This window comes from Gossypium arboreum, chromosome 13 (assembly GCF_025698485.1).
Source record: "Gossypium arboreum isolate Shixiya-1 chromosome 13, ASM2569848v2, whole genome shotgun sequence".
Classification (NCBI taxonomy): domain Eukaryota; kingdom Viridiplantae; phylum Streptophyta; class Magnoliopsida; order Malvales; family Malvaceae; genus Gossypium; species Gossypium arboreum.
Window position 1 is genome coordinate 126,981,033 of NC_069082.1, and position 27,212 is coordinate 127,008,244.

General features: G+C 30.2%; 3 protein-coding genes across 4 annotated transcripts; all 3 read left to right on the forward strand.

The window, feature by feature from the left end:
* The first annotated feature begins 859 nt into the window (after positions 1-859).
* Positions 860-8,189, forward strand: LOC108466277 (very-long-chain aldehyde decarbonylase CER3-like). 2 transcript variants are annotated; one of them, XM_017766636.2, is made up of 10 exons: positions 860-1,260; positions 1,355-1,578; positions 2,193-2,645; positions 3,597-3,724; positions 3,847-4,103; positions 4,273-4,380; positions 5,763-5,969; positions 6,289-6,399; positions 6,843-7,016; positions 7,861-8,189. In XM_017766636.2, exons 1-10 carry the CDS (start codon positions 1,210-1,212, stop codon positions 8,029-8,031), a joined length of 1,884 nt encoding a protein of 627 aa, XP_017622125.1. In that variant the 5' UTR covers positions 860-1,209; the 3' UTR covers positions 8,032-8,189. The 2 variants fall into 2 exon arrangements, with proteins under 2 accessions (XP_017622125.1, XP_052880513.1); XM_053024553.1 differs by having other exon boundaries at positions 2,559-2,645.
* A 1,540-nt stretch (positions 8,190-9,729) lies between these two features.
* LOC108482330 (uncharacterized) lies at positions 9,730-11,541 on the forward strand. The gene is made up of 4 exons (XM_017785453.2): positions 9,730-9,928; positions 10,016-10,147; positions 11,068-11,265; positions 11,341-11,541. Exons 1-4 carry the CDS (start codon positions 9,784-9,786, stop codon positions 11,388-11,390), a joined length of 525 nt encoding a protein of 174 aa, XP_017640942.1. The 5' UTR covers positions 9,730-9,783; the 3' UTR covers positions 11,391-11,541.
* An 8,259-nt stretch (positions 11,542-19,800) lies between these two features.
* On the forward strand, positions 19,801-26,994 carry LOC108456383 (ethanolamine-phosphate cytidylyltransferase-like). The gene is made up of 10 exons (XM_017754980.2): positions 19,801-20,040; positions 20,406-20,819; positions 21,457-21,692; positions 21,809-21,966; positions 22,949-23,020; positions 24,622-24,689; positions 24,890-25,010; positions 25,627-25,692; positions 25,778-25,900; positions 26,417-26,994. The coding sequence occupies exons 2-10, from the start codon at positions 20,461-20,463 to the stop codon at positions 26,486-26,488; spliced, it is 1,275 nt and encodes a 424-aa protein (XP_017610469.1). The 5' UTR covers positions 19,801-20,040; positions 20,406-20,460; the 3' UTR covers positions 26,489-26,994.
* Positions 26,995-27,212: the final 218 nt, after the last annotated feature.

Sequence of the window (27,212 nt, forward strand, 5' to 3'; positions counted from 1 at the left end):
TGTTTATCCCTTTAGATGGTTAAGCCGTGTATTTATATGATATGGTTACTGTTCATGGATGTGATATTATAAGTAGGTTCCCATGTATACTGACACATACCATATTCTAGAGTTAACACGTGTTTTCAAGATGTGGGTTTGTCTATATGGCTTTACGAACCCACATCTTGTGGTCCATAGAAGTGTGCGAGCACTTTACATGCGAACCCAAAGTGTAAACCGCATAAAATGTGGATTAAGACCCGATTGAGTCTGGGCCCGAACCCAATCGGGTGATGTAGTAGGTATCATAACAAAAATAAATTTTTAAAAAATCGTTATACTTAAATAACACTAAAATATATACAACTTAACAAGCAAATACATCTAAAATAGTAACAAAATTAACAATAAAATAAGAGTTATACAATATCCAAACAATAACAACAAAATAGTGAAATGACAACAAAACATTGATATAACAACATTTTTTTTTTTGCAAATTTAGGTCGAGCTTGGCCCGAGTCAAAAAACCTATCTCGAGGCTTGACCTATTTTTTAAAACAGGCCTTATTTTGTATCTCAAACTCATTTTTCGAGCCTATATTTTTACCTAAACTCTCCTACTTTTTGAATGGACTTTTGAATCAAACCATCCGACCTGACCATGAACAAGCCTATCACCATCCCATGAATAAACCAATGTTTTTAATAATAGAATTGATAATCAAATTGATCAAGTTATCAATTCATTAATCCGTTTGATTTGATTAAAAATTCAAAAAAAAATTAAAAATTTAAAAAATTAGCTAGTACCAACTTCCAATCAAATTGATTCAAAATCATTATCAGAACCGTTACTCGATCAATTTCTGATCCAAACTTATTCAAACATCCAACTCTTCTCTCTCCTCTCTCCATATATATCTCTCTCCCACACCCTCTTCCAGACCCAACCACTAGAGCCATTAATTCCTTAAAAGCTATTTACACCTATCACAACAGCTGTGCCCAGTTAGAAGCTAAGAACTGCGGGTCATCATCATTGAGCCCCCTTCCCTCATTTCTTTTCTTTTTTTGCTTCTTCCATAACTGTTCCAAAAAGCTCTGATTAAAAATTTAAGACACTTAGCTGTAACCTTATCTTTTTTTCCTTATTGCCAGCCACATTTTTTGTTTCCTTTTTTCTAGGAACCCCTTCTTTTTGGAACTCTATTCTCTGCCGCGAGCATGGTTGCACCACTGTCAGCTTGGCCTTGGGAGCACTTGGGAATTTTCAAGGTACCTATATCTCTAAATCTATATATGCATATATGTATGTATGTTGCTGATATTAGTTTGTCTTTGAATTGTTTTGTGTGTGTGGCGACCAAAGTATATACTTTACGGTCCTTTAGCTGCAAAAGCATGGTATTCATGGATGTATGAGGATAATATACTTAAGGATCTATGGTGTATTCATATACTCCTTATATGCACACTGAGAGGGTTCATTCATCAACTATGGAGCTCTTACAACAACATGTTTTTCTTAACTCGCAACCGTTGGATCAAGCAACAAGGTGTTGATTTCAAGCAAATCGACGATGAATGGGACTGGTATGTATATATATATATAACATACATGAAATATTATTTTCAATGTAAATTCCAATAAAATCATTAGTTATTAGATTATCGGTAAATTTTTGTTTTGGTGAATCAACTAAAACAAATTACAATTTGATCATTATACTTTTCAAAAGTTTACATTTAAATTATTAGACTGCTAAAATCGATGTTATATAGCTTTCTTTGTTTGCATTGCTTGTACAAATCGAAAGCTCTTTTTTTGCTTCTCTTTTACAATTCAATTTTTTTTATAAAACAAATTTGGACATTATGATTCTACGAATCAAAATTCAACCGGTCTCTGGCACTAACCGTTAAATTAACTTGGATCTAAGGTATGTTCTTCTACTTGTTAATGGGTACTGATCTACTATTTAAATTGTCTAATCGTCACTTGGAGCTCACAGACAAAACTTCAAAAAAAAAAACTTAAGAGTCCAATAATTTAAATGAAAAGTTTTGAATAATTAAATGACTAAATTGTAACTTTTTTTTAATTAAGTGACCAAAACAAAAATTTACCTATAATTTAGTAACTAATGGTGCAGCTTACACTAAAATAAAAAATATATAATCTGAATTATATTATTGTTATGTTGCAGGGATAATTTCATAATCCTTCAAGCTATGTTAGCTTCAATGGCCTGTTTGATATTCCCATCTTTAAATACACTTCCTTTATGGAACCTAAAGGGGTTTATTGCTTCATTGTTACTACATGTTACCATTTCAGAACCTTTGTATTATTGGGCACATAGACTTTTTCATAAACCCTACCTTTTCATCCATTATCATTCACTTCACCATTCATCACCAGTACCCCATCCTTTTACAGCTGGACATGCAACACCATTAGAGCACCTAGTGTTATGTACAGTGATCGGGATTCCGATAACGGGATCGATTCTGATGGGTTATGGATCGACGGCGATGATCTATGGCCATGTTTTGGTTTTTGATTTTTTCAGGTGCCTTGGACACTCCAATGCTGAAGTTGTTCCACATGAAGTTTTCAATAAGTTACATTTACTTAGATATTTCATCTATACCCCCACGTAAGTAAATAACTATAAACTTTTTTTTTTGATTGATTGTTTTTTTTTTTTTGTTCGTTTACACAGTTCATAAAGACTAATCCTTTCAGGGCTTATGATTATTTCTCTCAAAAATATTGTTTCTAGCTAAGGACAACCAAAAAATTATTTTAGACGGGCCAAAAAAAATAATAAATAGCGGCAGAATGCAATTTTAAAATTATACTAACTTATAACTTCTTAAAAGACACTATATAAATAATTTTTTATATTGGGGGACAAGGTCATTGCCAACTTTGTTTTTTGTCTTTAATTCTCGAATTTGAACATTTGAACATTTTAATTATGTAAATACACTTAATATTTATTGATATTTTCGTAATTTTTTTAAGAAACTAATTTCTACCCAAATTTATAACTTGGTTATTTTAGGCAATGGTAGGAAAAAGAAAAAGTTGCAAGTTGCAATTAATTGAGAAGGAAAGTTCATTTAAAGTTTTCCCGAGGAAAGTAGGTTAAGTTAATGAAATTTTTTGGATCGTTCATAGATTTGTATGCATAAATGCTAAAAGTTATTGCTACTTAATAAACATTAATTATTCTTGAGTAATATTATTTTTATATCCGGGTTGAATATTAATTTAGTTGATATTATTGTTATTATTATAGCTTCATGTCGGTTATGGCTTTAACTAAAATAATTTGTCCTTTACAAGAAAAATGAAATTATTCTTTGTTTTCTTTAGATACATTAATTATAATATGATAAAATTTTTTATTTCATAATTATAGTAATTTATTTTACCGTGATTTAAAGAACCAAATCAAATCTTAATCAAGTCACTATTACAACTGGATGGTGGTTGACCTCAATTATATGTCTTTAATTAAAACAATAGCTTGTCTTTGTCAAAAACAAACAAGGACCGGTTTCTTAGTTGGCACCATTAATGAGCAATGTTGTTATGTCAGGTATCATAGTCTCCACCACACAGAGATGGAGACCAATTTTTGTCTGTTCATGCCGCTGTTTGATGCATTGGGGAATACACTTAACACCAAATCATTCGAGCTGCATAAGAGAATCACCTCAAATTCAGGTAGATTGAATTGTATTAATTGAGTTGTTATTAATCAATTGAATATTTACTTAATTAAGAAATTATTAGAATATCTTTTCATATATAAAATGAATTATATTATCATGAGGATATCTTTATAGGAAAAAACGGGAGGGTGCCGGATTTTGTGTTCCTAGCACATGTGGTGGATATAATGTCGGCAATGCATACACCGTTTGCGTTAAGATCATTTGCGTCAACGCCATTTTGCATGAGGATGTTCCTGTTACCGTTTTGGCCACTTACATTTATGATAATGCTAGTGATGTGGGGTTGGTCTAAGACCTTTCTCGTCTCTTTCTACAATCTTCGCGGCCGTTTGCACCAAACATGGGTCGTTCCTAGATTCGGCTTTCAGGTTAATCCGCTACTAATCTATTAACTAAGTTTATAAGTATAATTACAAGTAAAATTAGAACAATTTTGAAAATGATTCACACGTACTGAGAGTTAAATATAGAACATAAAAATCAATGCCGTCAAAGCCTCATTAGCTAATTAAATTATTAATTAAGTAATTATTGCAGTATTTCTTACCATTTGCAACGAAGGGCATCAACAAGCACATAGAGGAAGCCATATTAAGGGCGGACAGATTGGGGGTCAAGGTTATTAGCCTCGCCGCTTTAAATAAGGTCAGTCTTTGAAATGGTAAAATTAAGATATTAAATATTTTAATTTTTAAATTTCATTTTCTAAATTTTACATAATAAATAAACAAAAATATCATCATATTTATTATTTTATGAAAAAGGGTGAATTTTTTATAAATTTTAACTAAATAAAGATAAAAACATAATATAGTATATGTTTTAAATGGGCCGTAGAGCTGAGATGGTGGTTGGTAGTTGGGAGGAATAATGTACTTTATGTATTATATTTATTACACTATTTACGCTATAAATGTGTTCTGTCCAAAATGTTTAGCATGTTCTAGCACTTTGTACTCGGAAAGTAATAAATTATATATTTTATGATAATAAAATATAATTTTATTATTTTAATAGTGTGTATCTTTATAATTTTTAAAAATTAAATTAAATTTTTATTATTTTTAATGTGTTAAAGTATAATTTTATTATTATTAATTAAAATTTTATAAATTATAAAAGTTTAAATAAAAATTTTTTCATTTTAAGAGAGCCGGACTCTGCTAAACTCTTAGATCCGCCCCTATTATCACATGAAAAACTTTTATAGCAAAAGATTATGCATAAAACTATAAAAGTAGGGTTATGTATTATGATTTATTATAATGTAATTATGATCACAATTAACTTGTGACTTCAAGAAAATTATGTGCGTACCACCTCTAAACACCGTAAATGGGAAATGAATGAATGCATGCATGCAATTTTACTATTAGTTTTTATATTTTATGAAAATTATGAATTTAGTATATGCAATTTAATTTGATTAATTTTAGTTCATGTACTTTTCGAATTGGTCAATTTTAGTTTCAATACTTTTCAAAATTTGAAATTCTAGTCTTGAACCAAACAATAGCAGTTGGATCCGTTTATTTAAATTCAATTATTAGTCTTGTATTATGCACATAGTTATAGATTTAGTCTATATTCTCCAATTGAATCATTTTAAGTCCCTATGCCTCTTGATTTTTAAATTTTTTGTCTTGGCATAAGTAACTGTCGCTAATCCATTAATTGAATTTTTAGTGAATAATATGTGGAAATAACAAGCTGGAATGACATTTACATATGATAATATATTTACAACATCAAACTTTGAAAATAGAAAAAACTTAATAAATTTAAGTTATCGTTGGTGAGGACTAGAATTTTAAGATTTGAAAAGTATAGGGATAGAAAATGACCAAATTAAGTACATGGACTAAATCCAAAACTTTTTCAAAGTACAGGGATTAAGAGTAGAATTTAACCCACCACCTTTTTTTCTGTACAAACCATGCACGCATCCATGCAAGGCTTTAATATCTGTGAAATAAAATAAAGCAATGTAATGACTACATTTAGTGGGTTTCAACTGAATCGTGTAGAACGAGGCTCTGAACGGAGGAGGGACACTGTTTGTTAACAAGCATCCAGAGCTTAAAGTGAGAGTGGTTCATGGCAATACCTTGACGGCTGCGGTTATCCTTAATGAATTTTCCAAGGATGTTAAAGAAGTGTTTCTAACAGGAGCCACCTCAAAGCTCGGTAGAGCAACCGCTCTCTACCTCTGTAGGAAAAGAGTTCGTGTTCTTGTAAGTCTTTTAACTCGAAACTTTACTTTTTACCAGATTGTTTAGTTCAGTTAGTTCATATAATGTCAACGTCTATATAGTTAGTTCTTTCTAGTGTTAGCCCACTCATAGCATTATTGCACATGTCATGAATTGACCTCAATGTCGATAAGTATATGTTTAGTTGGTTGAGAATTTATTAGTGCTTTTAGTGTGACTTAGCCTTAAATTAAGATGATTACTCTTCACCGAATTTTTCATATTCTAAAAAAATATAATCATTACAAACGTACTAATAAATTAATTAATTATGACTTAAACATGTACATATAATGTGCAGATGTTGACTTCATCGACCGAAAGGTTTCAAAAAATACTAAAGGAAGCCCCCGTGGATTGCCAAAACTATTTAGTGCAAGTGACCAAGTACCAAGCTGCTCAAAATTGTAAGGTATGAGAATACATATATGCATGATCACTATATATCGTTGAGGGTTGCCTCTTGACCCTATTAAAAACTCAAATAGGTTCACAGAATGAGTCAACTGAGTATTTAAGGATACGATAGGTTTATAGAGCATGAACACCTTATGGGGTGTGTAAAAAGACAAATCACATGCGATATATGATTAACCTAAGTAGTAGCTTCACCCAGAAAAGCTCTATATACTATAAGGCATGAATTTGAATCTGACTATATACAATTACGCATGATTATCTTCTCGAACATTAAGACCACTTCAAGTACTTCCCTTTCTATGGAAATAAGAGACAAAAACTCAAAAAAAAAAAAATTACAAAACGTGTTGATGGTTTGGTCTTGTCTGGCCCTGTAAGTATGTAATATTATATACTAATGATGATTGAAATGGTTGTAATGGAAATTATAAACAGACATGGATAGTGGGGAAGTGGATAACACCATGGGAGCAAAGCTGGGCTCCATCAGGAACCCATTTCCATCAATTTGTTGTACCGCCCATTTTGCCTATCAGAAGAGACTGCACTTACGGTGATCTAGCTGCCATGAGGTTGCCACCTGATGTTGAAGGCCTTGGTTCTTGTGAGGTACTCTCTCTCCCCCCCCCCCCCCACAAAAAAAAAAAAATCCCCCTACGTAATTATTATTAATGCAATGAATGAAACATCAGAATCAATATAATAATACCTTGAGTTCCATAATAAGATTGAGAACTTTAAAGTTGTGAGGTTTCAACTTTGAGTCTCATCTAAAAACAATGTCAAAAGGGTAGACACAAGTTTTGTCCTCCTTTAAAATGAAAAAATTTCAATTTTTACTCTCTAAGATGTATAAATTTTAAGTTTGTACACATGATAAAATTACATTTTAACTTATAAAATGATAAATTTTGATTTACTCTTTTAAAAATTATAAAGACATTAACTAATACAATGGTGAAGTGCATTTTAGTTCTTATAAAAATATATAATTTAATTCCAGCTCCTCCAAAAAATTTGGGTAAACTATAGTAGAGGTCACCTAACTATGATTTTTCTTTTTTGGTCACCCAACTTTTTTCTTTTTTGGTCACCCAACTATGAAAACTTATGAAATTGTCACCCAACTATTCAATTTTGTCTTTTTTAATTACCAGTTAACTAACATAAAAATAGAAACATGGAAAAATCCCAGATAGTTAGGTGGCCAAAAAACACAAAATTAAATAATTAAGTGATAATTTTTAACTTTACATAGATAACAAAAAAGAAACATAGTTAAATAGCTACTAATATAATTTACCCAAAAAAAAATTCTGGCTTCATCCCCAGTTTTATCTAAATGCGTATGTTCTCCACTAAAGTTTTTTGTTTCAGCTCCGATTCTCGTTTTATATAAAATTATTTTACTTGTTCAGTTTCATATTGGTAATGTTTGATTCTATCGAAACAGTATACAATGGAGCGAGGAGTGGTGCATGCATGCCATGCAGGAGGTGTAGTTCATCAGCTAGAAGGTTGGAGTCACCATGAAGTTGGAGCAATTGATGTGGATAGGATTGATCTTGTATGGGAAGCTGCTCTCAAACATGGTTTAAAGCCAGTCTCGAGTGTAAACAATTGAAAAAAAAATTTCTTTGTCATCAATAAATAACCATCAAACAGTGAAGGAGAAAATTTAAATATATATATAAATATTTTTTTAATTTTGAAAATTGAAACATATTTGGTTTGTGGTTTTATTCTCTTTATTAAAATATACTGTGTTTGGAGGAAAACAAATATGATACACTTTAAATTGATAGAGTGCAATGCAAGTAATATAGGAAGGTTATTCTTCTTTTCTATTATTTTTTTTTATAACTACTCATTATTAACTCAATATTAATTAAATAGGTTTTAGAAATTATGCTTTTATGTGGATAAGTTGAATGCGTAAATATTAACCCTTTAATTGTACAAGTAAAACGAGAACAAAATTCTCATATAAACAAAGGCCAACAAAACAACATACCCAACCATAAAGATAAAAAAAAACAGTTGAGGACCTCAATCTAGTACTAGACAAAGCCTCTAAAGGCTAATAAACCCTACAATCCGATCGGTTAGATTAAGAATCATTTGATTATCAGTTCGAAAAAATTGAATTGATTTTTGATTGAACCACCTTGAATCGGTTTAATTTAGAGGTGAATTCAGAAATTTTTTTAAGTGACTGAAATTGAATTATAAGTTTTTATAAGTCAAAATAAAATTTTATCATGTATTAATTTATGATTATATTATTTTTAAAGGGACTTTAACAGATTTTTTTTCATTTTGAAGGAGGTTAAAATGCAATTTAATCATATATTAATTTATAATTTGCTCCAAGTCAAATAAAGTTACAAAACCGAATGAATTGATAGTGAATTAATTTTTTTATTTTTGATAATTTATTTAATTAAAATTAAACTGATCTATTGTATTAAAAGTGTAAACTACACAGACAATCACTAGACTATTAATAAATTTTATTTTAAGTACTTAAAATAAAAACTTTGTAATTTAAGCACCCACATTATATAATTCAGTCATTTTGGTCACTCTCATTAAAATCACAAACGGCAAGTTAACGAGACAATTAAAAATTGATATAACAACAAATTTTATCCTTAACTCTTATATATTATATCAGTTTAATCAAAATTTTATAAAATTAACTCTCAAATTTTATAAATATTCTCATTTTGATGTTTAAAATCTTTACAAATATTTTCAATTTATTCATAATTTGATAGTGGTAGAAGACATGAAACTTGTTGGATGTTGTTCAGGTTTTAACAGATCTGAATCATTCAATTAAAAAGGCTTATATTTCATCTGATGGATAGTGGTTCATCGATGGTAGGATAAAGATTTTAGCATAAATTTGAGATTATTTGTAAATTTTGAAAGTTAATTTTTAAAATTATGATTAAATCGATATAATATATAAAAGTTAAGAACTAAATATATTATTATATTAATTTTTTAACAGCCACATCAGCTTTTCGTTTGTGATTTTAATGCAAATGACCAAAATAACCTAATTATATAATGTGAATACTTTAACTGTAACTTTTTTAAATTTTGGGTGCCTAAAATAAAAATTATTTACTGAATGAAGGACTACCTATGGAATTTACCCTATTAAAAATCAATTTAACCTTGGATAAAGGGAAAAGGAACAGCAAGACTTTAGTTGTTCCCACGTGGTGGAAAAAGAACAAAACTGGAGGACACGTGGCACCTTCATAAAACACCGACACTGTCCAAAATCCAACCGCCATTAAAACCTCTGTTCATCATTTTATCTCCCCTTTCATCTGCTAAATCCAACTTCTTTTAAAACACAATGGAGAAATCAAAGAGAGTTTCATTGGGTGTTCAAAAGAACACTAAACAATCCAAGAAAAAGAAACTCTTGACCAATGTTTTTAATTACTTGAAATCCGATAATTACATGTTTGCTCCTCTCATTTCTCCTTCAATCTCAGCAGGTACTTGTTTTTTTAATGAAGCTTTTTTCTAGTTTCTTTTTATATTTTGCATCAATGGGGGTATACCCATTTTTATTTTTTTTGAAGGACCGAAATTGAAAGAACCTATTAAAGGAAACAAGAAGAAGGTGTTAAAGATGGTTGACAAGTATATGAAATATGATACTTATATGTATGCACCATTGCTTTCTTCTCAACTATTGGGTTCCCTTTCATCAGGTACTAGTTTTTAATTTATTATCTTTTTTTGTTAATTAAATGGTTATTATTATTGCTTTGAAATAAAATGTAATTTGATTTTGTTAAGGGGTGGAAATAAAATTATAGATTTTTCGGTGCTTAATTTAATTTTTTACTTATTAGAGGGCTTTATATTGGAATTCTACCATTTGACCAAACCAACCTTTGCCACGCTTTCGGATTAAATTAAAATTTTATCCTTTTTAGGCTAAATTGTAATTTTATAGATTTTGAAGAGATTGAAACATAAAATTTTCATTTTAAGGGGACCGAGGCCCTGCCTAACCCCTACCTTCGTCCCTGAGCTCGACAGGATCTAAACATGGCGCCACCTTACCTACACTTTGGTACGACTTACCAGCTTAACGCCGGGCATCTTGGGATTAGAGGAGCCCCTAATGAGAGAGAAAAGCAACCCTATACCAAGCACTTTCCTGCTAACATTCAAAGACCTCCGACCCCAAAACCCAGTTCCTCCATTCGTCATCTTGACCAAGTGAACCGTCTTGAACCACCATAACTTACTCGGTTGTATTAAGGGAATGTAAAATTTTCTCAGTAAATGCCCATCCTGTTTGTGCAAGTACAGTGAAGTATGGTGTTAAAATTTATAAAAATGGTAGTTGAATCGTCTCCTCGAGTTTAATGCGTGCATATTACAACTGGCCTCGTCTAAGTTTTGCCCGAACCATGGTGGCTCCGATAGCCTTTCCATGCTATACTTCTAATGTTAGAATACAAAAATAAATCGTGATCTTTAGATATTCCAATGAGATAGATTCGGGATTCCGTCGATGGAGTATAGAAGCCGGTGTTGGCCGCGGCCGCCATGAAATTCTTGTAACATTATACAAATATGTGATATTCCCTAAATATTTTGTTTGTATCTTTTTATTCAGAACAAATCCAATGCATTAGCAAGGTCACCGTGGAAGTCGCCACAACAAAAACAAAATTGAACACTGAGTCAGCTAACGCTCTAGCAGAGGAGGAACAACCACACGAAGACACTCGTCCCACCGACAATCAAACAATAGCACAAGGAGAAACGGTGAAGCACATGGTTTACCACCACCGTTGCTCGACGCCCATGTCAGGTGTCACATTCTTAAAACCACTTCCAACGCTTTTTTTTTTTCGCTTCCATTTGTTATATTATCATTTGTTTACAGGAAAAGCAATGGCAGATCATATGAAGGTGAGGAAGCTTGCTGTTGAGTAAAAATCTAGCAAATTATAGATCGTTGTAAAAAAATATTAGGTAAATGAACAAGATGAATTCATGCTCATACTATAGTAACATTTGTATACTATGTAGAACACTTCGTGTTTAACATATATATATATAATGAAATAAACGCCATTGATGTCCACTTGGAACAACCGAAAGCCGCCCATATGAAGGTGGCTAGATTTGTGGATACTATAAACCTGCTTTAAATGTATATGAATTGAAGATAGTGCCAAATGGTAACGTCTTGATGAAGACAGTGAGTAAATTAATATCTCCACAGATTCCAACTTCCAAGAGTTTTGGACTGTACTAGAACTCATCTCTCGCTCGAGCCGAGCGCGGCTCAAGTTCAAGCTTATTTATTAGTCCGATTATAATAAATTTCGTGTTTGTATGGATGATCTGATTTAAATTTTAAACATTATAATTATTATAATTTTGATTTTATATTTATTTTAATTAAAATCATATATACAGATTTGTGCAAGTTAATATAATTTATATGTTTGACGTTTTAAGTAGGTTGGTCACATTGGATTCATGTGGAATTTAAAAATGCCACGTTGAAAAAAAATATGTGGTAGGTGAAGTGTATGATGATTTTCTTTTGTTCACATTGTATTAAAACGACATATGTTATTATTGTGACCTCATCATTTTATAGTTTCATCCATATTCGATTCTCATGAGAGAAAATATAAATAATACTAGAAAATACTAGAATTTCTTAGACTCATTATGTGGGAATTAAACAAATTTAGGCTATTTTACCATTTGATCTAAAAATAATAATATTTACTAAAATGATTCTAGTTTAAAAATATTTATCTAAATAATCTGAAATAAATAAAAATTTAGGTTAAGGAGATTAGATAATCGGCATCACTATTTTAATTAAAAATAATTTTGAAATTTTCAAAAAAAATATTATTTTTAATTAAAAATAATTTTTGAGTTTTCAAAAAATAATAAATATATTACTTTTTCTTTTTAAAATAAAAAGAACAATAATTTAGCAATCTTTGAAGATAAAAATTATTAAAGTAGATTTTAATTTTATTTAAAGAAATTAATTAAATTGTGCATATTAAATTTAAATTAATTTTTTAATTTAATAATAATGTGAGTGATGCAATAATAATTAACAATATGATAAGTAATTTAATATTATTTTAAAATACAAAAATATGTAATTAAACCTGTGAAATAAAAAAAGATGAGAAAATAATGAGGGGTTAATGTTGCAGTATTTCTATCTTTTTTGTTGGGTGACTTTGGCCATTTGTTAGCCGGCACCTCACACCCCAAAAAAATAATTTTTTGAATTAGATAAAGGGGCCTCGGCCATCAATGTGTCAGCATCCAAAAAAAGTTTTGAAAAAAATACATGTGTGCAGGCTATCTAGTGTTTAAAACCCCAAAAAAATATTTTTTAACAGAAAAATAATGGTGCCAGCCATCTATTCCCTATAACCCAAATTTACTATTCATTTCAGGTCATTTAAGTGAACGTTTTGAATTTGAGTTATTTTTGTAAATATAAATTTTTGAGTCGATGGGTAAAATAATCATAATTTTATTTTAAAAAATAAATTAAATTATTTATATAATCTTTCTAATATATGATTTTTTTTTACAATTTGATAATTTTTCAATTTAATTAATTTATAAATTAATTGTCAATTAAAATTACCATGTATTTGACGGAAGAATTTTATTTAGATGGATAAATTATTAAAATAGTTATTTTTGTTTGCCTCGGGTTACACTTGATCATTTATGTTTGAAATGTTACGTTTTAGTCACTTACGTTATCGTTCTATTACAAAATGGTCGCGCTGTCATTAAGATTTGTTACCTCCTAAATGACGGTCTAACGTGACAGTTAAAATAGATTTTAAATGCCAACGTGGATGTTCAACTAGGATGAGAAAAATTTAAGAAAATTAACGAAATAGTGTACAAAATTTTGCCCTAAAACTCAATTTTCCCTAATTTAAAAAGAAGTAACAGTTTGGCTTCTTTTATTACCGTCAAAGAAGAGAAAAGAAGAGAATAGCAAAAAAAAAGAAATAGACACACAACATTTATTCCCACTTGCTATTGTGGTTGCCTACAATACATAAATAAATAAAGATGAAACATGCCCTTTTTGTTTGTCACATATAATATGAAAATATGGATCACCTTTTTTGCAAAAGAAACTCATAATATCTTAACCTAAAACCCAAGTAAAGAACAAGAAACCTCATTTACTTACCGTAATTCATGACTGGAACCTCTTTAAATGATCATTTGTTCTTCCATTTTGAATAAAAAATCTATTCAATTGATGGAACACTCAGTTTGATTTCTAATGTTTCGATTCAACAAAGATGACCATGAAAATGGATGATTTTTTCAATTAAAATAGAAACAAAAACTAAAAGAAAAAAGAGACCAATGGTTTTTTTTTCCAATTCTAGGATTAATTTGATGCATTGGTTTTGATTATTTTGGGAAACTAAATTAACAATTTTTTTAATTAATTTAGAAATTTTAATTAATTAAATTTATTTAATTCAAAAATCAATTAATTTTATTTAGCTGGACATCTACATTGGCATTAAAAACTCATTTTAATTGCCACGTCAGATTGTCGTTTGGGAAGTAACATATCTTAATGGTAGAGCAACCATTTCGTAACAAAACGATAACGTAAGTGACTAAAACATAACATTTCAAACATAAATTACTATAATGTAACCTGAAGTAAATAAAAGTGACTATTTAGATCAGAGTGTAACGCCCCCTAACCCTATACCGTCATCGGAACAGGGTTACGAGACATTACCAGTCAGTACAGTCTAATTTCGGTCATTAATTAAAATAAATATTTACACACATCCTAGTTTTAAGATGTCGTCCCTTTAATGGGCCCTCGCGGTCCAATATGAACAGTAAATTCAATTCGGGACTAATTTAGAATCACTACGAATTTTCAGTAAATTTCAAAATTCATACTACATACCGTTGCCAACCATAATTTACTCATTTCATGAGTACATCTACAACCTAAATGACTCTCATAAAACATCCTAGGTACATGCCATTACCAATAATTAACACACTTTACCTTAATGAATTCGGGATAGAACTAGGATGCTGATTCAACGTTCTATCTTTACTAAACTGCATGACGAAACAAACGTGCACTGGCGAGTATGGTATACTCAGTGGTATTTCCATAATCCGAACACTTAATAATATAACAATTAAACTTAAAATCACAATAACAATTTTAAGTATTCATTTATTTGTTTTATAGATAAAATTTCAATTACTTACCATATAAATTCTATACAAGTCATATAACAAACACAATAACATATTTGTTCAATTCTTTTCATTTACTTACCGTATAAATTCTATACAATATATTCACAATTCACTTGTTTTCACACTTTACTTCTTAACAATATACCATTTTAATTCATTCTATCATCAATCATCATCCATTTGAACTTCACTCATTTCATGAACCTTTTGGTTCATGTTTTCAATCTCACATCTCAATTTCAATTCTCAATTCAATTTCTCATTTCATTCCAATAGCTCAATCAATCAAATTCACTCGACTTATCTTTTCACTTATTTACCCCTATTAACAAGACTCGGACCTTGGCGGATACACGGATCCAACCAAACACACCAATATGGCACCCAAAGTGCCTCATCGGATAGTTCAAGCAATATTTGACACCCAGTGTCTCATCGGCCTAGCCAAGTAAAGTTGGTACCCAAGACCTCATCGAATCTATCCGAAGAAATATAGTGACACCCAGTGTCTCATCGACTCGAGGTCGAAGAATCCTGAACACTTCCAATCCTATGGCATGCCAACTATATCCGACTCAGCCCGACATGTTAATAGGGTATTCAATTCACTTTCAATTTTTTCAATCAATACACATTTTAATTAATCACATAAATTCATAATTCAATACAATTCAATTCACTTTTCAATAACAAATATCCAAATATCACAAATCTCATATTTAAAATTTTTCAAACAATTTATATTTCAATTCAATTCAAATAATCAATATATATTCAATATTCAATATATATATCTATATATATATACGCCAATTCAATCAATATAAATTCAATAAATTCATCACATACTATATCAATCCATTTCATTTGTAAAACACAATAATTCTTACTTCAAAACACTTAATATACATATTAAGAAATAAATTCAACAATTAAGTATTAGGTTCGGATTATAGAAATACAAACCGTAATTTTCGAGCTAACTCCGTTGACTTTGTCTTGTCCTTTCTTTGCCGAGATTTCGGTACCACATTGACTACTGAAATTAATACAATTCATAATCATTAATACATTACTAATTCATATCTTAAGTTATAGAATTCTAAATTAAGATCCGCTAATTTTTCCTGAAACTAGACTCACAAATCTTCTTACAATAAAATTTTCAGAATTTTGGTTTAGCCATTAAGTACAGTTTATTCTTTAAATTCACCCTATTCTGCTGTCTGACAGTTTCGTCCCTTCTTCACTAAAAATTAATTATCTCACAGTACAGAACTCGGATAACATTCTCGTTGATTTCTAATGAAAATAGACTCATTAGGGATTCTAAACATATAACTTTAAGCCTCTAATTATTTTTATTCAATTTTGGTGATTTTCCAAAGTCAGAACAGGGAACCTGAATTCATTCTGACCTTGTCTCACAAAATTCATTATATCTCATAATTGACAATTCAATTGCTTATATCGTTTCTTCTATAAGAAACTAGACTCAATAATATTTAATTTCATATTTTATTCATCCTATAATTCAATTTCTACAATTTTGGTGATTTTTCAAACTTAGACTACTGCTGCTGTCCAAAATAGTCTTAGTACAAAATATTGATTTACTTTAATTTCAATTTAATTCTAACTAAATTCACTTACTTTTCTATCTTAATTCATACTTTATTTCTATTCAAATTTCATCCATACTCTCATTTAAATATTAAATTTCCAGCATACTTTCCTAATTTCAAAATTTCATCAATTTAGTCCCTACAACATAAAACTTATAACTTACTTTACAATTTGATCCTATTATCAATTCTAGCTTGAAATTTACTCAATTAAACCCTTAATTCACTATTTTATTCAACATGAACTATACTTGAAAATCTATAAACTCTCAAAATATCAACTTAATTTCATCAAAGTCTTGTTCCAAAGCTTCTAAAATATCAAAATTTAAGAAGAAATGACTTAATTGACTTACCAAATTAAACTTTGAGCCTTGAAACCCAAATTTTCCTTTTCTTTTCTTTCTTTCTTTCTCCCTGTTTCTTCTCTGTTTCGTTTGCTTTCATTCTGTTTCTTATGTTTCTTTACTTATTTATATAATATAATATATAATATAATATACTATAATATAATAATAATTTAATATATATTTTAACACATAAAAAAATATCAGATTTTTATGTTTATGCCGCATCACTTAGGACAAATGGCATAATTGCCATTTTGGTCCTCTTCATTTTCTTTTAATCTACAATTCAACTTTCATCCTTTATTCAATTTAGTCATTTTCCTAATTACTCTTAATTAAACTAAATTTACTTAATTAAACTCTAATTAACCACTCAATTGACTTCGTAAATATTTTTAATAAATATTTACGAACCCATTTTTCAGAAACAGAGACCCGAAAATACACTTTTTCGGTAACGGTAAAATTCGGGTCGTTACACAGAGTCTGTCACAATATATAACTATGGTATAAAATAGTTTTTTTTAATGAAAAACTCAACTTTTATTACAAGTAAATGAAAATCGATTTTTAAATATTCTAAAAAACACTTTATTTCTTGGTATCAAAATTAAAGTAGGATATGTGATATAAAAATGGGGAATATATTCTCTCCTAAAAGCTCTTGAAGATTATATAATGCTTATTTTTAAACTCGTTGCTTACACCATAGTAATATTATTTTTCTCTTTTTTTTTAATATATGATTTTGTTGAAATGAAATTTCTGCGAATATCTTTTATTTATAATATCAACACCGTTCCTCGATGTTAAATTATAGTTTAGTTTTTTTTAAATTGTAAAATTTTAAATTAATATAGTAATAAAATTGCATTGATCTTCAAATTTTGTAAGTCAAATATAACCTCAGAAAGTGGTAGATTTATAGTTTAACCTCTTTAGAAATTGTAATTTTTTGTATTATGTAATTTCATTTATTGTTCAAGAGTTGATGGCTAAAAATGTGAGCATTTTTTCGTAATTGTTAGAGTCTTACATATAGGGATATAATCGAGTTAAGTTAAATTCAAATAGAAGCAATATTGATTTTAATTTGAGATTTAATGTTTGACTCGAGTTAAATTAAGTTTATTTATTAATTTTATAATTAATATTAAATTTGAGCTCAATTATGTTTTTTAGTATATACAAAAATGAAAAGTTTAATTAAGTGAATAAATCGTTCGAATCAAATATTATAATATTCAAATTCAATTAAATCAATAATACGAGATACTCAAATTGAGCTCAACTTAACTTACATAGTACATGCTAAACGATGTGACCTCAATAAAAAAAACGATGTGACATTTGAAAAGAAATCTCATAGGTTAAAATATACTATAAGTCTCTTTATCTTTCAAAAATTAAAATTTAAGTCTAATTATTAAAATTATTAAAATTTGTCAATTGGTCATTTTAAAATAGAAAAACTCTCTTGGTATGACAGCCATATGATTAAAAAAAAATGACGTAATAGGAGCGAATATAAGGGACAAGTAAGGGTCTTGGTCCTCAAAAATAAATTTTAGCCCCTTATTAATGATCAAATTATAAATTAATATATGATAAAATTACGATTCGTCCTCTTAAAAAGGAAAATTTTTAATTAAGTTCTTTCAAAATGATGAAAACATAAATTAATACATAATAAAACATTTATAATTCAATTTTGGTACTTTTTTTTGAGGTTTTCCTGTGATTGTAATTAATCTAAATTTAACCAAAAAATTAACAGTGATAATATTTAAACCTGAATTTTAAAACTTGAAAAGCAAAGACTAAATTCCACATTTTTGAAAAGTACAAGGACTTCTGACGTATTTTAATCACGAAAATATATGTGAAATAAATTAATTTTTACAAGGAAGAAACTTCTACTAATTTCATGTAAGGCTTATAATTTAAATCGTTAAAATATATTTTGACTTTTTTATTTTGAACTTTCCAATTTAGTTGGCCAAAAGGATTTTTTTAATTCAACCCTATTTTGTCATTTTGTTTTTGTTTTTTAATTTTTGTTCACGCGACAGAAAAAGAAAAGGAAAACTCATATAAATCAAAATAACATCTAATATTTACTTATGGTGAGATTCGAATATAATATTATAAAATTTCAAAATTTTAACTTTGTCATCAAGGTCGTGTTGATAAAGGCTAAGACTATGAGATTTTGATACGTAGGTTCACCTCTAAAATTTTACTTAATTCATGTTAGGTTATTTTAAAGACATGTATGAATTCTCTTTAAAGCTTTTTCGATTTTACTTCAAATATATTATAGTTATTAGTCTAATTGTATTCTATAATACACGATTCTTTTGTATCTTGGATGTTTGTTTTATTCGAGGTTTGTGTCTGCCTTTCTTAATAATATTAAGGGTTGAACTTATATTCTCTCATTGTGAGTGTTTCACTTAAAACTTTTAGTTACGATACATGATTCTGATTATAATTAACTCGAATATATCTATTATCTAATACTATATTTAAGTATTATCAAAAGCAATAGATATTATTTTGAGCAAAAATAAAGTAAAAAAAAAATTGCTTTAAGTGTGCCATACATGAATAGTATATTACTGAGAATCAAAGTATAATTTTATTATTAGCTTAAATGAAAATTCTACCATTGGTGCTAAAGTCATCGTCTACCATTTTTATCTTCTTCCCTTACGTTGAAGGTAGTTTGGTTTTTCAGTATAAAATTTAGAAAAATATTTATATATAATCGATTTGACTCTAAAATATTGTAATGTCTAGTGTTTAAATTTATTATTTCAGTTAAAATTGTTTTAAAATTTATTACATATATTTTTAATCGTATTATGATTGATGTGATAAAATCTAATATTATTTGTATATGAAATCAAAAGAAAAGAATGGTAAAAGAATGACGTTTGGTCAAAGCCAGCCCTTCGTTAAGACTTAAGATTGAAGCAACGGATTTCATAGAAATAGACATGCTAATAAATAAAATAACATAAAATAAAGTAAAATAAACAAAATTTATTTAATAATTAAAAAAGGAAGGATCTAATTACTTCAGCCAAAAAAAAAAGAAAAGGAGGATCTTTACTTTTTCAAATTGAAAATTCTTTTCATTAATATTTATTTAATTTAATATCAGAAATTTATATATATATATATATTGGGACAGCTCTATGTCAGAAATCCTTGGTAGAGAAGAAAAAGAAAAGAAGAAAAAGAAGAAAAAGAAGAGAAAGAACAAAGGAGAAGGAGAAAGAAAAGTAGGAGACACGAACACAAAAACGGAGGAAAAGAAAATAAAGTGAAAAAAAAAGGGTAAAAGATTCGATCTAAGCTTTTGCTCATATTCTAATACCTGTTTCTTTGCGTTGTAAAGATTATTGTTTGTTTTAATTTCTAAATGATGTTTTGGTTTCTTAGTTTTTCTGGGTAAGATTTAGATTTGAAGGAATGTTGTAAATCAAATCTAGCTTTGTGATCTTTCGTTTCTGCATTTATTTGTGGTTTAAATGTGTTTTAGGAACGGTAATGCATTTTTTTTTGTATAAATATCGTGTTAATTTCCATGTTTCGGGTGGAAAAGTGGGGGGGAAAATGTGTATTAATTGTTTTTTTAGGTATATGAGCTTTGGTGTAAAGTTAGATTGAAGGGTTTATTTGGTGGTGGTGTTGTTTTGCAGGTTTTGTGTCTCCTCGAATTGAGCTTTGAAGAAAGAGAGAGAGGGAGAGAGAGAAATGGCAATGGAATATGAAAGTAACAATTGGATTTGGGAATGGATGTATAACACACCGCATCTGTTTGGCGGATTAATGCTAACGGCAGCTTTGCTTGGGTTTTCAACTTCTTATTTTGGTGGGATTGGGAATTTCCCAGTGTCTTATGCTTGGTCAAATTTAGGGTTCTTACTCAAGAAGAAGAGGGACAAGAGGCGCGTACGGGTTTACATGGATGGATGCTTTGATCTCATGCATTATGGTCATGCCAATGCTTTGAGGCAAGCTAAAGCTTTAGGAGATGAATTAGTGGTGGGTGTTGTGAGTGATGAGGAGATTATCGCTAATAAAGGACCTCCTATTCTATCCATGGAAGAGAGGTATTAACAAAGCCTTTTTTTGGGTGTTTGGAGGGAGGCATTTTTAGTGTGGTATCTTGATTTCATTATCCCTATCTCATTTTGTATTTTAATCACATAGAAAGCATTCTTGATATATTTATTTGGTGATTGATGTTTTGAAGATCAAGTATAGGGAAGAGGCTATGACATCCTCAACATGTGAAAGAAAAATAATTGAATGGAAAACAGTACGGAAAGAACATATAATTTATACAGAGCTGAAGTGAGAAAGCCAACTCAATAAATATCGACAGATTATATCTTTGTAACTAGAATCAAACTGTAACAACTTCAGTTATGCTTGTTTCCATAGTTAATGAATAAGATGGATTGTAGAGGCTAGTTAGCTGGTGGAACAATTTTCGTTACAATAGTGTGTATGTTAGAAGGCTTTATACCTTAGATGTGTTCTTTGCATCTAACTTATTGGGCTGCCCTGAAATTGATATATATATATATATATGCACACGCATATACACATTATGCAATTACATACTGAACTCTCAAGTATAAATCATCCCTGTGCTGCTTTGTTTGTCATACTGGCTCCTCTGGTGAATTTTTGTAATTAATTTAGTGTAATGGTTCCATGGATCTTATTTGAAGTTTTCTCCAGGCTGGCACTTGTTAGTGGATTAAAGTGGGTGGATCAAGTAATAGCAAATGCTCCTTATGCAATTACTGAGGAATTCATGAACAGTCTGTTCAATGAGCATAAGATTGACTACGTAATACATGGTGATGATCCATGCCTTCTCCCTGATGGAAGTGATGCTTATGCCTTGGCAAAGATAGCTGGCCGCTACAAGCAGATTAAGCGCACTGAAGGTGTTTCTAGCACGGATATTGTAGGTACTAAAATTTCCTTGAGACATGCTTGATATTCCTTTGGTTGTAGCCTAGCTCCTGTAAATTGTGTGCTACGGGTAACAGTGTTTTTAATTATTTCACAACTTATATGCACATAGGAAGGATACTTTCATCTGTAAATGATAATAAAGGTGTTGGAGATAATAATAGCACACTTTCGAGGGTAGATTCTGGCAGAAGGCGTCAATTACAAAGGGGTCAGCTTTCTCAATTTCTACCAACATCTCGGAGGATTGTACAATTCTCAAATGGCAAGGTAAGGAATGAAAAGTGACTACCACTTGAAAAAGCTTGGGTGGCGTATGTTTCCAGTACATGCCTTTTTTTGCATCTTTAGACACTACTCACTAGGCACTAGGTGGAAGAAAAGGTAATTTATTTCTATAAGACTTAAAAATTGAATAAGGTGATCTACTCTGATTTCTGAATTTCCTATGTGTATAGTCGTTCACAAAAGGTTATAAGAGATACTGCCACAGGAAGTATTTGTCCCAAGTGGTACCTGGTCTTCTGTTTACTAGAAGCCTGACCGGATCTTCCAATCCTAGGTGAAACAATTAATTAAATATCATTTGGACATCTGTTGTAGATAGAAAGAAGAGAAACTAAGCTTTGTATTAAGAATCTTCCACAAGTTCCTTCAAGAGTTGCTCCCAATAGCAGATTATAATTTTAGGCGATACAAAGATGGAATAAAGTGTGAAATCTTTGAAAGTCTGTCAACAAATAGAGTGAGTCTCAGAACATCCATATTTGCTTGAAATCCTATTATAAAAGATACACTAGTCTTGCCAAGTTTGCCTGGTAAAGGCATACAAACGCCCTATATTCCTTTTGCCTGGTAAAGGCATACTTTTCGCCTTGATAACTACAAAAGATGATTTTATGGCATCTTTCTCAAATTAGGCTGACAAAATTCATAATTTGCCATAGCAATTGTCTTGTTATGCTGTGTAGCATAAATACAAACAAAAATTTCTATCGAAAGGTAACCATCTGAACATAAAAGTCTGGATAAGCTTGTCAGATGATTAACATATTAATACATGCATGTATATAATATATAAATCATTTGCTTGAATGGTAATTTTTTGAGAGCTGGTCTAAAACAATTTGTTGGCGATCTTGAAAGTATGAATGTGGATCAACAGTTGCATCCACTGGCATGCAAACATTTCTTGCAAAAGGGTTAAGAGCTATGTTCTTATTTACATGAGTCTCATTCAGTTTTTCCTCAGGGACCTGGACCAAATGCTCGCATTGTCTACATTGATGGGGCATTCGATCTCTTTCATGCTGGGCATGTGGAGGTATTACTCACTCGTTAATACAACTGATTTTCTTATTAATTATATTATTATGATGGCATGAAAATGGGACATATTGACAATTTGGTGATTGCTCTTCATCTTACCAAGTTTTGTTACTTTAGTTTTGCTGTAAGATATGCATTCATTAGTTACTGTCTTGTTATGGTTTCATTTAATGTACATATTGTTGTAATTGTTGAGCATAGCACATATGAACAGGGTAGCTGGCTGATATTGTTGATCTATGTTAGTGATTTAGTAGCTCTTCTTAAATTTGAATCTCGATGATAATTAGACTGGAGGATGCCATTCCTGTAGTGAGAATCCTTTAAATATTTACCTTTTTTAATAAATTTTGAACTAGAGTGAACTGGCAAAAGTGTTGTTAAGAAGCTGAGGGTGTTACCGTAGCTCAACCAATTTAATAATTTAGGTTGATGCTATAATGTTATTGAAAGGCATATTTGAGTCAGATGCAGAGGGTATTATCAGAGGGGGGATGACTTACTAAGTTAAATGCCAGAAGTTTTAAAAATACATTTGTTAAATTTACAATTTTACTCCAGATACAGAAACAGATCTCCCTGCTGCTAAATTCTGTACATTTTGATTTAGGGATCCCCCAACAATGGAGTGAAGTAGCATGGTGGATAATAGGTCTGTATAAGATTTAACTTGGTAAATATTAGAAAGTGATGATACCCCTATATCTTTTAAATGACAGATTACTATTAGAAGCTCATTTACTTTGTCGAAGTGCATCTGTGTTCTACATATTTATCGGCCAACTAATTCATCCCAATATGACACCAATTTGATATCTTTTGTTGTAATATTGAAGTACAGCATATAATTGTGTGCCATTTGCTCATTCAATAACATGCCTATCTGGATGGTGGCATCCTCTGATTGATCCTTCTAGGAAAAGAGTAAAATATATCCTTTTTTATAAATGCTGTTACCCTCAATCTGAAAGTGGTGTGATGTCTCTCACCAATTAGGTGATGTTTATTTCATAATCAAAACAATAATAATAAAGAAGAGCTCTTACACCCATTGGTTGATTAGCAATAACAACATTCGTGCTGGAACTTTTAGTTACCATTCTTGCCGAATCCTAAGTAGGTTAAAGACCATATTTCTTGGGAAATTCTATGAATTCTTTTTCTGATCCTCCTGAGGATCAAGAAAGAAAACAGAAACTGGAATAAGAAGTTGGGGGTTAGGATTTTTTCTGAAAGAGATAGGGTATGCATCATAAATTTAAAGAGCTAAAATTAACTACGGATAGAGTAAAACCTCGATAAATTAATAATCTTGGTTGATTAATATAAAGTATAATAACCTTTTGAATGCATAAGATAATAAATATTAATGTATTGATAAATGAATGGTCTATTCATTTATTGATAACTTAATGACCTCTTTAGAAATATATATTCTTTTCACTAGTCTCAATCATATTGTTTTAGAGGTTTTACTGTAATTTGTGACCTATGTATATATGGTAAATGGCACTTGCTTTTTTGTAGAGTAAGAGAACTTTTTCTACTTATTCCATTTTGCCCATGTCCCTAAGCCATCTTTTATATTTTACTCAGATCCTCAAGAAGGCAAGGCAGCTTGGAGACTTTTTGTTAGTTGGTATCTACCCTGACTATATTGTGAGGTACTTTATTAATGTCATGCTTGTTTTTTCTTCTGTCTGGTTTATTACCATTTAAATTTTGTTAGGACAACCGAATTTGGAAGGATGAAAGTTAACATTAGAGATCTGCCTCTACACCTTATTACAATGCATGTGGGGCAAAATCTACCATCAATATAGGATTTCTGTGCAAGGAATAACTTTAGTCTCCTTTCTTGCAGTGAGCAGAGGGGAATGCCGTACCCAGTTATGCATTTACTTGAGCGCACTCTTAGTGTGTTAGCTTGCCGTTATGTTGATGAAGTTATCATCGGTGCACCTTGGGAAGTTACAAAGGACATGGTATGTAATTTTCTTAATATTGGTGTGCCTATGCAAATGATTTTTTCCCTTTAACTAGGTATTAGTTTCTTCAAAATAACATTCTGTGTTGCATAATTAGTTACCTTGGTGGAAGAACAAATGTTTGCAACAAGCATCTGATCTATTTGCAGTGAGTTTTAATATGACTTCATGGTGATGTTATCAGCTTGAAACTTGCATGAGGACTCTTTGTCGGTTTTGGCTGAAGTGAGGAAAGGGAAACCATGATCGATTCTATTCCTAATTATCATGGCCCAATTTATCAATTTCTTTACAAAAGACTGCATCTAATCTTTTAGAAACCAAAACTAAAATTGCGATAACTCTTTTGGTTTAGTAGTAAATGCATGATACCCTTTTTGCCAAACCCACAACTTATATGCCTAAGCTCGTCCATTCTTTGAATTCTACCATACCACTTTATGATTTGGATTTTGATAGTTTCTTTAGCCAGGTGATGGTATATTAAGTTGCATCCTGCTCACTACAGCTATGCTATTGCAATTTGTATTATTTGCTAGAACCACTGCTTTATGTTTCTCTATCTTTTAAAATAAGGAAGGTGTTCTGAGGCTATTATCTTTATTTTGAACAGATTACAACTTTCAACATTTCTTTGGTTGTGCACGGGACAGTTGCGGAGAGCAACTCTTCATTGCCTGTAGGTTTTTCAGACTTCCCTCGGATTTGTTTCACTTTTATGATCCCTTGTGTCTATCGATTTAAAATGACTTTGCTCCCTACAGGGTGAAACTGATCCATATGCAATTCCTAAGAGCATGGGAATTTTCCGGTTGCTTGAAAGCCCTAAAAGTATAACCACAAGCTCTGTAGCCCAAAGGATAGTCACCAATCATGAGGTTTACATGGTATTTTTACTTACACTATATGATTTTCGAGGTTGGCATTTATTGTTATTCTATGTTTTGGTATAGGTAAAATTATTATGGAGGCCCTTGTAGTGGAAGTCAGATTGTATTTTCCCCTTTTACGTTAAATCAAAGTACAAACTAGTCATTTTGGTTAAAATTTTCATCCATTTCTACTGATAAAAACTGGTGTAATTGACTGAATAATCAGACAATTACATCTGGCATGCCACTTGTACCTCATGTCAAGAATCTGGGATCAGTTTTTAACCATCAAAATGGATAAAATTTTTAATAGAATTATCGGTTTGCTTTTTTATCTAATGTACAGGAACTAATTTGCTCAATTTTTAGTAAAAAAGGCAAAATGTAATCTGATTCTTAGAACAATGACCACCATAATACTTTTAGGCGTGCATCCTATTTCTTTGTGTTTAACTACTCCGTGAACATATGATATTTTAACGCACAATCCGTGTTAACATATTCTAACTTCGGTGCTTGCTATTGATGTAGAAACGCAACGCCAAGAAGTTGCAAAGCGAAAAGAAATACTACGAAGAGAAGGCATATGTTGCAGGGGACTAGCATATATATATATACATATATATAACAGGTATCATTGTTAGATGATAGCAAATTTGGTAAAAAGCTCTTCATGCAGCCTTTTGACCGTTCATGTAGATGCTTTGCTGAAGACATTTATTTCAAAGATAGGACGATAAGAAGACATGACATTGGAAGACATCAATACTCAGAAACTTCCAAATGAACAGTTTTTTTTTAATCTTTTATTATTGTTATTATCATTATTATTATTTATCCTTTTTTTTTTTTTGGAGAGATGTAGAGGAATCTTTATAATAATTTGTTTACTACTAATATGCTTGTTAGCAATGTAATCACTGATTAATTTAAAAGCCTTGTAATTTAGAGAGCTACATATATTTTACATGCTTTGACAGTGGTCATGTAAATTAAGAATTGATTTTTTTTTTTAATTTATTACTTCTGTTTCAGTGTAAGAAAGAATTGTTAGAGCTTGGTTTTGATAAAGAAATTAAACAATAACAAGTTTCAGTCATAAAATATAATGTTAGAAGCTTCAAGTAAGCATGCATGTGTTTATTTCTCACCCCCAACCCTTTCAGGTGTTTGATGTGAAATTGAGCAATCTAAATTAGTTTTAATTTGGTTGGCAACAGGACGAGGGATTGAGTGCATTAAAGTATTTTTTTATTGCATTTAAAGTATTTTATTTTTTTATTGCTTTTTATTTTTTTATTTAAGAGTGAGAGGGTATTATGTGAAA

What these genes read in the sequence shown, in the direction of transcription:
- LOC108466277 (XM_017766636.2), top strand. Translation starts at nt 1,210, where the DNA reads ATGGTTGCACCACTGTCAGCTTGGCCTTGGGAGCACTTGGGAATTTTC. An exon ending in TTCCTAGATTCGGCTTTCAG is followed by an intron (nt 4,104 to 4,272) that starts GTTAATCCGCTA and finishes TAATTATTGCAG; the next exon opens with TATTTCTTACCATTTGCAAC. An exon ending in AAGGCCTTGGTTCTTGTGAG is followed by an intron (nt 7,017 to 7,860) that starts GTACTCTCTCTC and finishes CTATCGAAACAG; the next exon opens with TATACAATGGAGCGAGGAGT.
- LOC108482330 (XM_017785453.2), top strand. Translation starts at nt 9,784, where the DNA reads ATGGAGAAATCAAAGAGAGTTTCATTGGGTGTTCAAAAGAACACTAAA. An exon ending in ATTGGGTTCCCTTTCATCAG is followed by an intron (nt 10,148 to 11,067) that starts GTACTAGTTTTT and finishes CTTTTTATTCAG; the next exon opens with AACAAATCCAATGCATTAGC. An exon ending in TTGCTCGACGCCCATGTCAG is followed by an intron (nt 11,266 to 11,340) that starts GTGTCACATTCT and finishes ATTTGTTTACAG; the next exon opens with GAAAAGCAATGGCAGATCAT.
- LOC108456383 (XM_017754980.2), top strand. Translation starts at nt 20,461, where the DNA reads ATGGCAATGGAATATGAAAGTAACAATTGGATTTGGGAATGGATGTAT. An exon ending in ATTCTATCCATGGAAGAGAG is followed by an intron (nt 20,820 to 21,456) that starts GTATTAACAAAG and finishes AGTTTTCTCCAG; the next exon opens with GCTGGCACTTGTTAGTGGAT. An exon ending in TACAATTCTCAAATGGCAAG is followed by an intron (nt 21,967 to 22,948) that starts GTAAGGAATGAA and finishes GTTTTTCCTCAG; the next exon opens with GGACCTGGACCAAATGCTCG.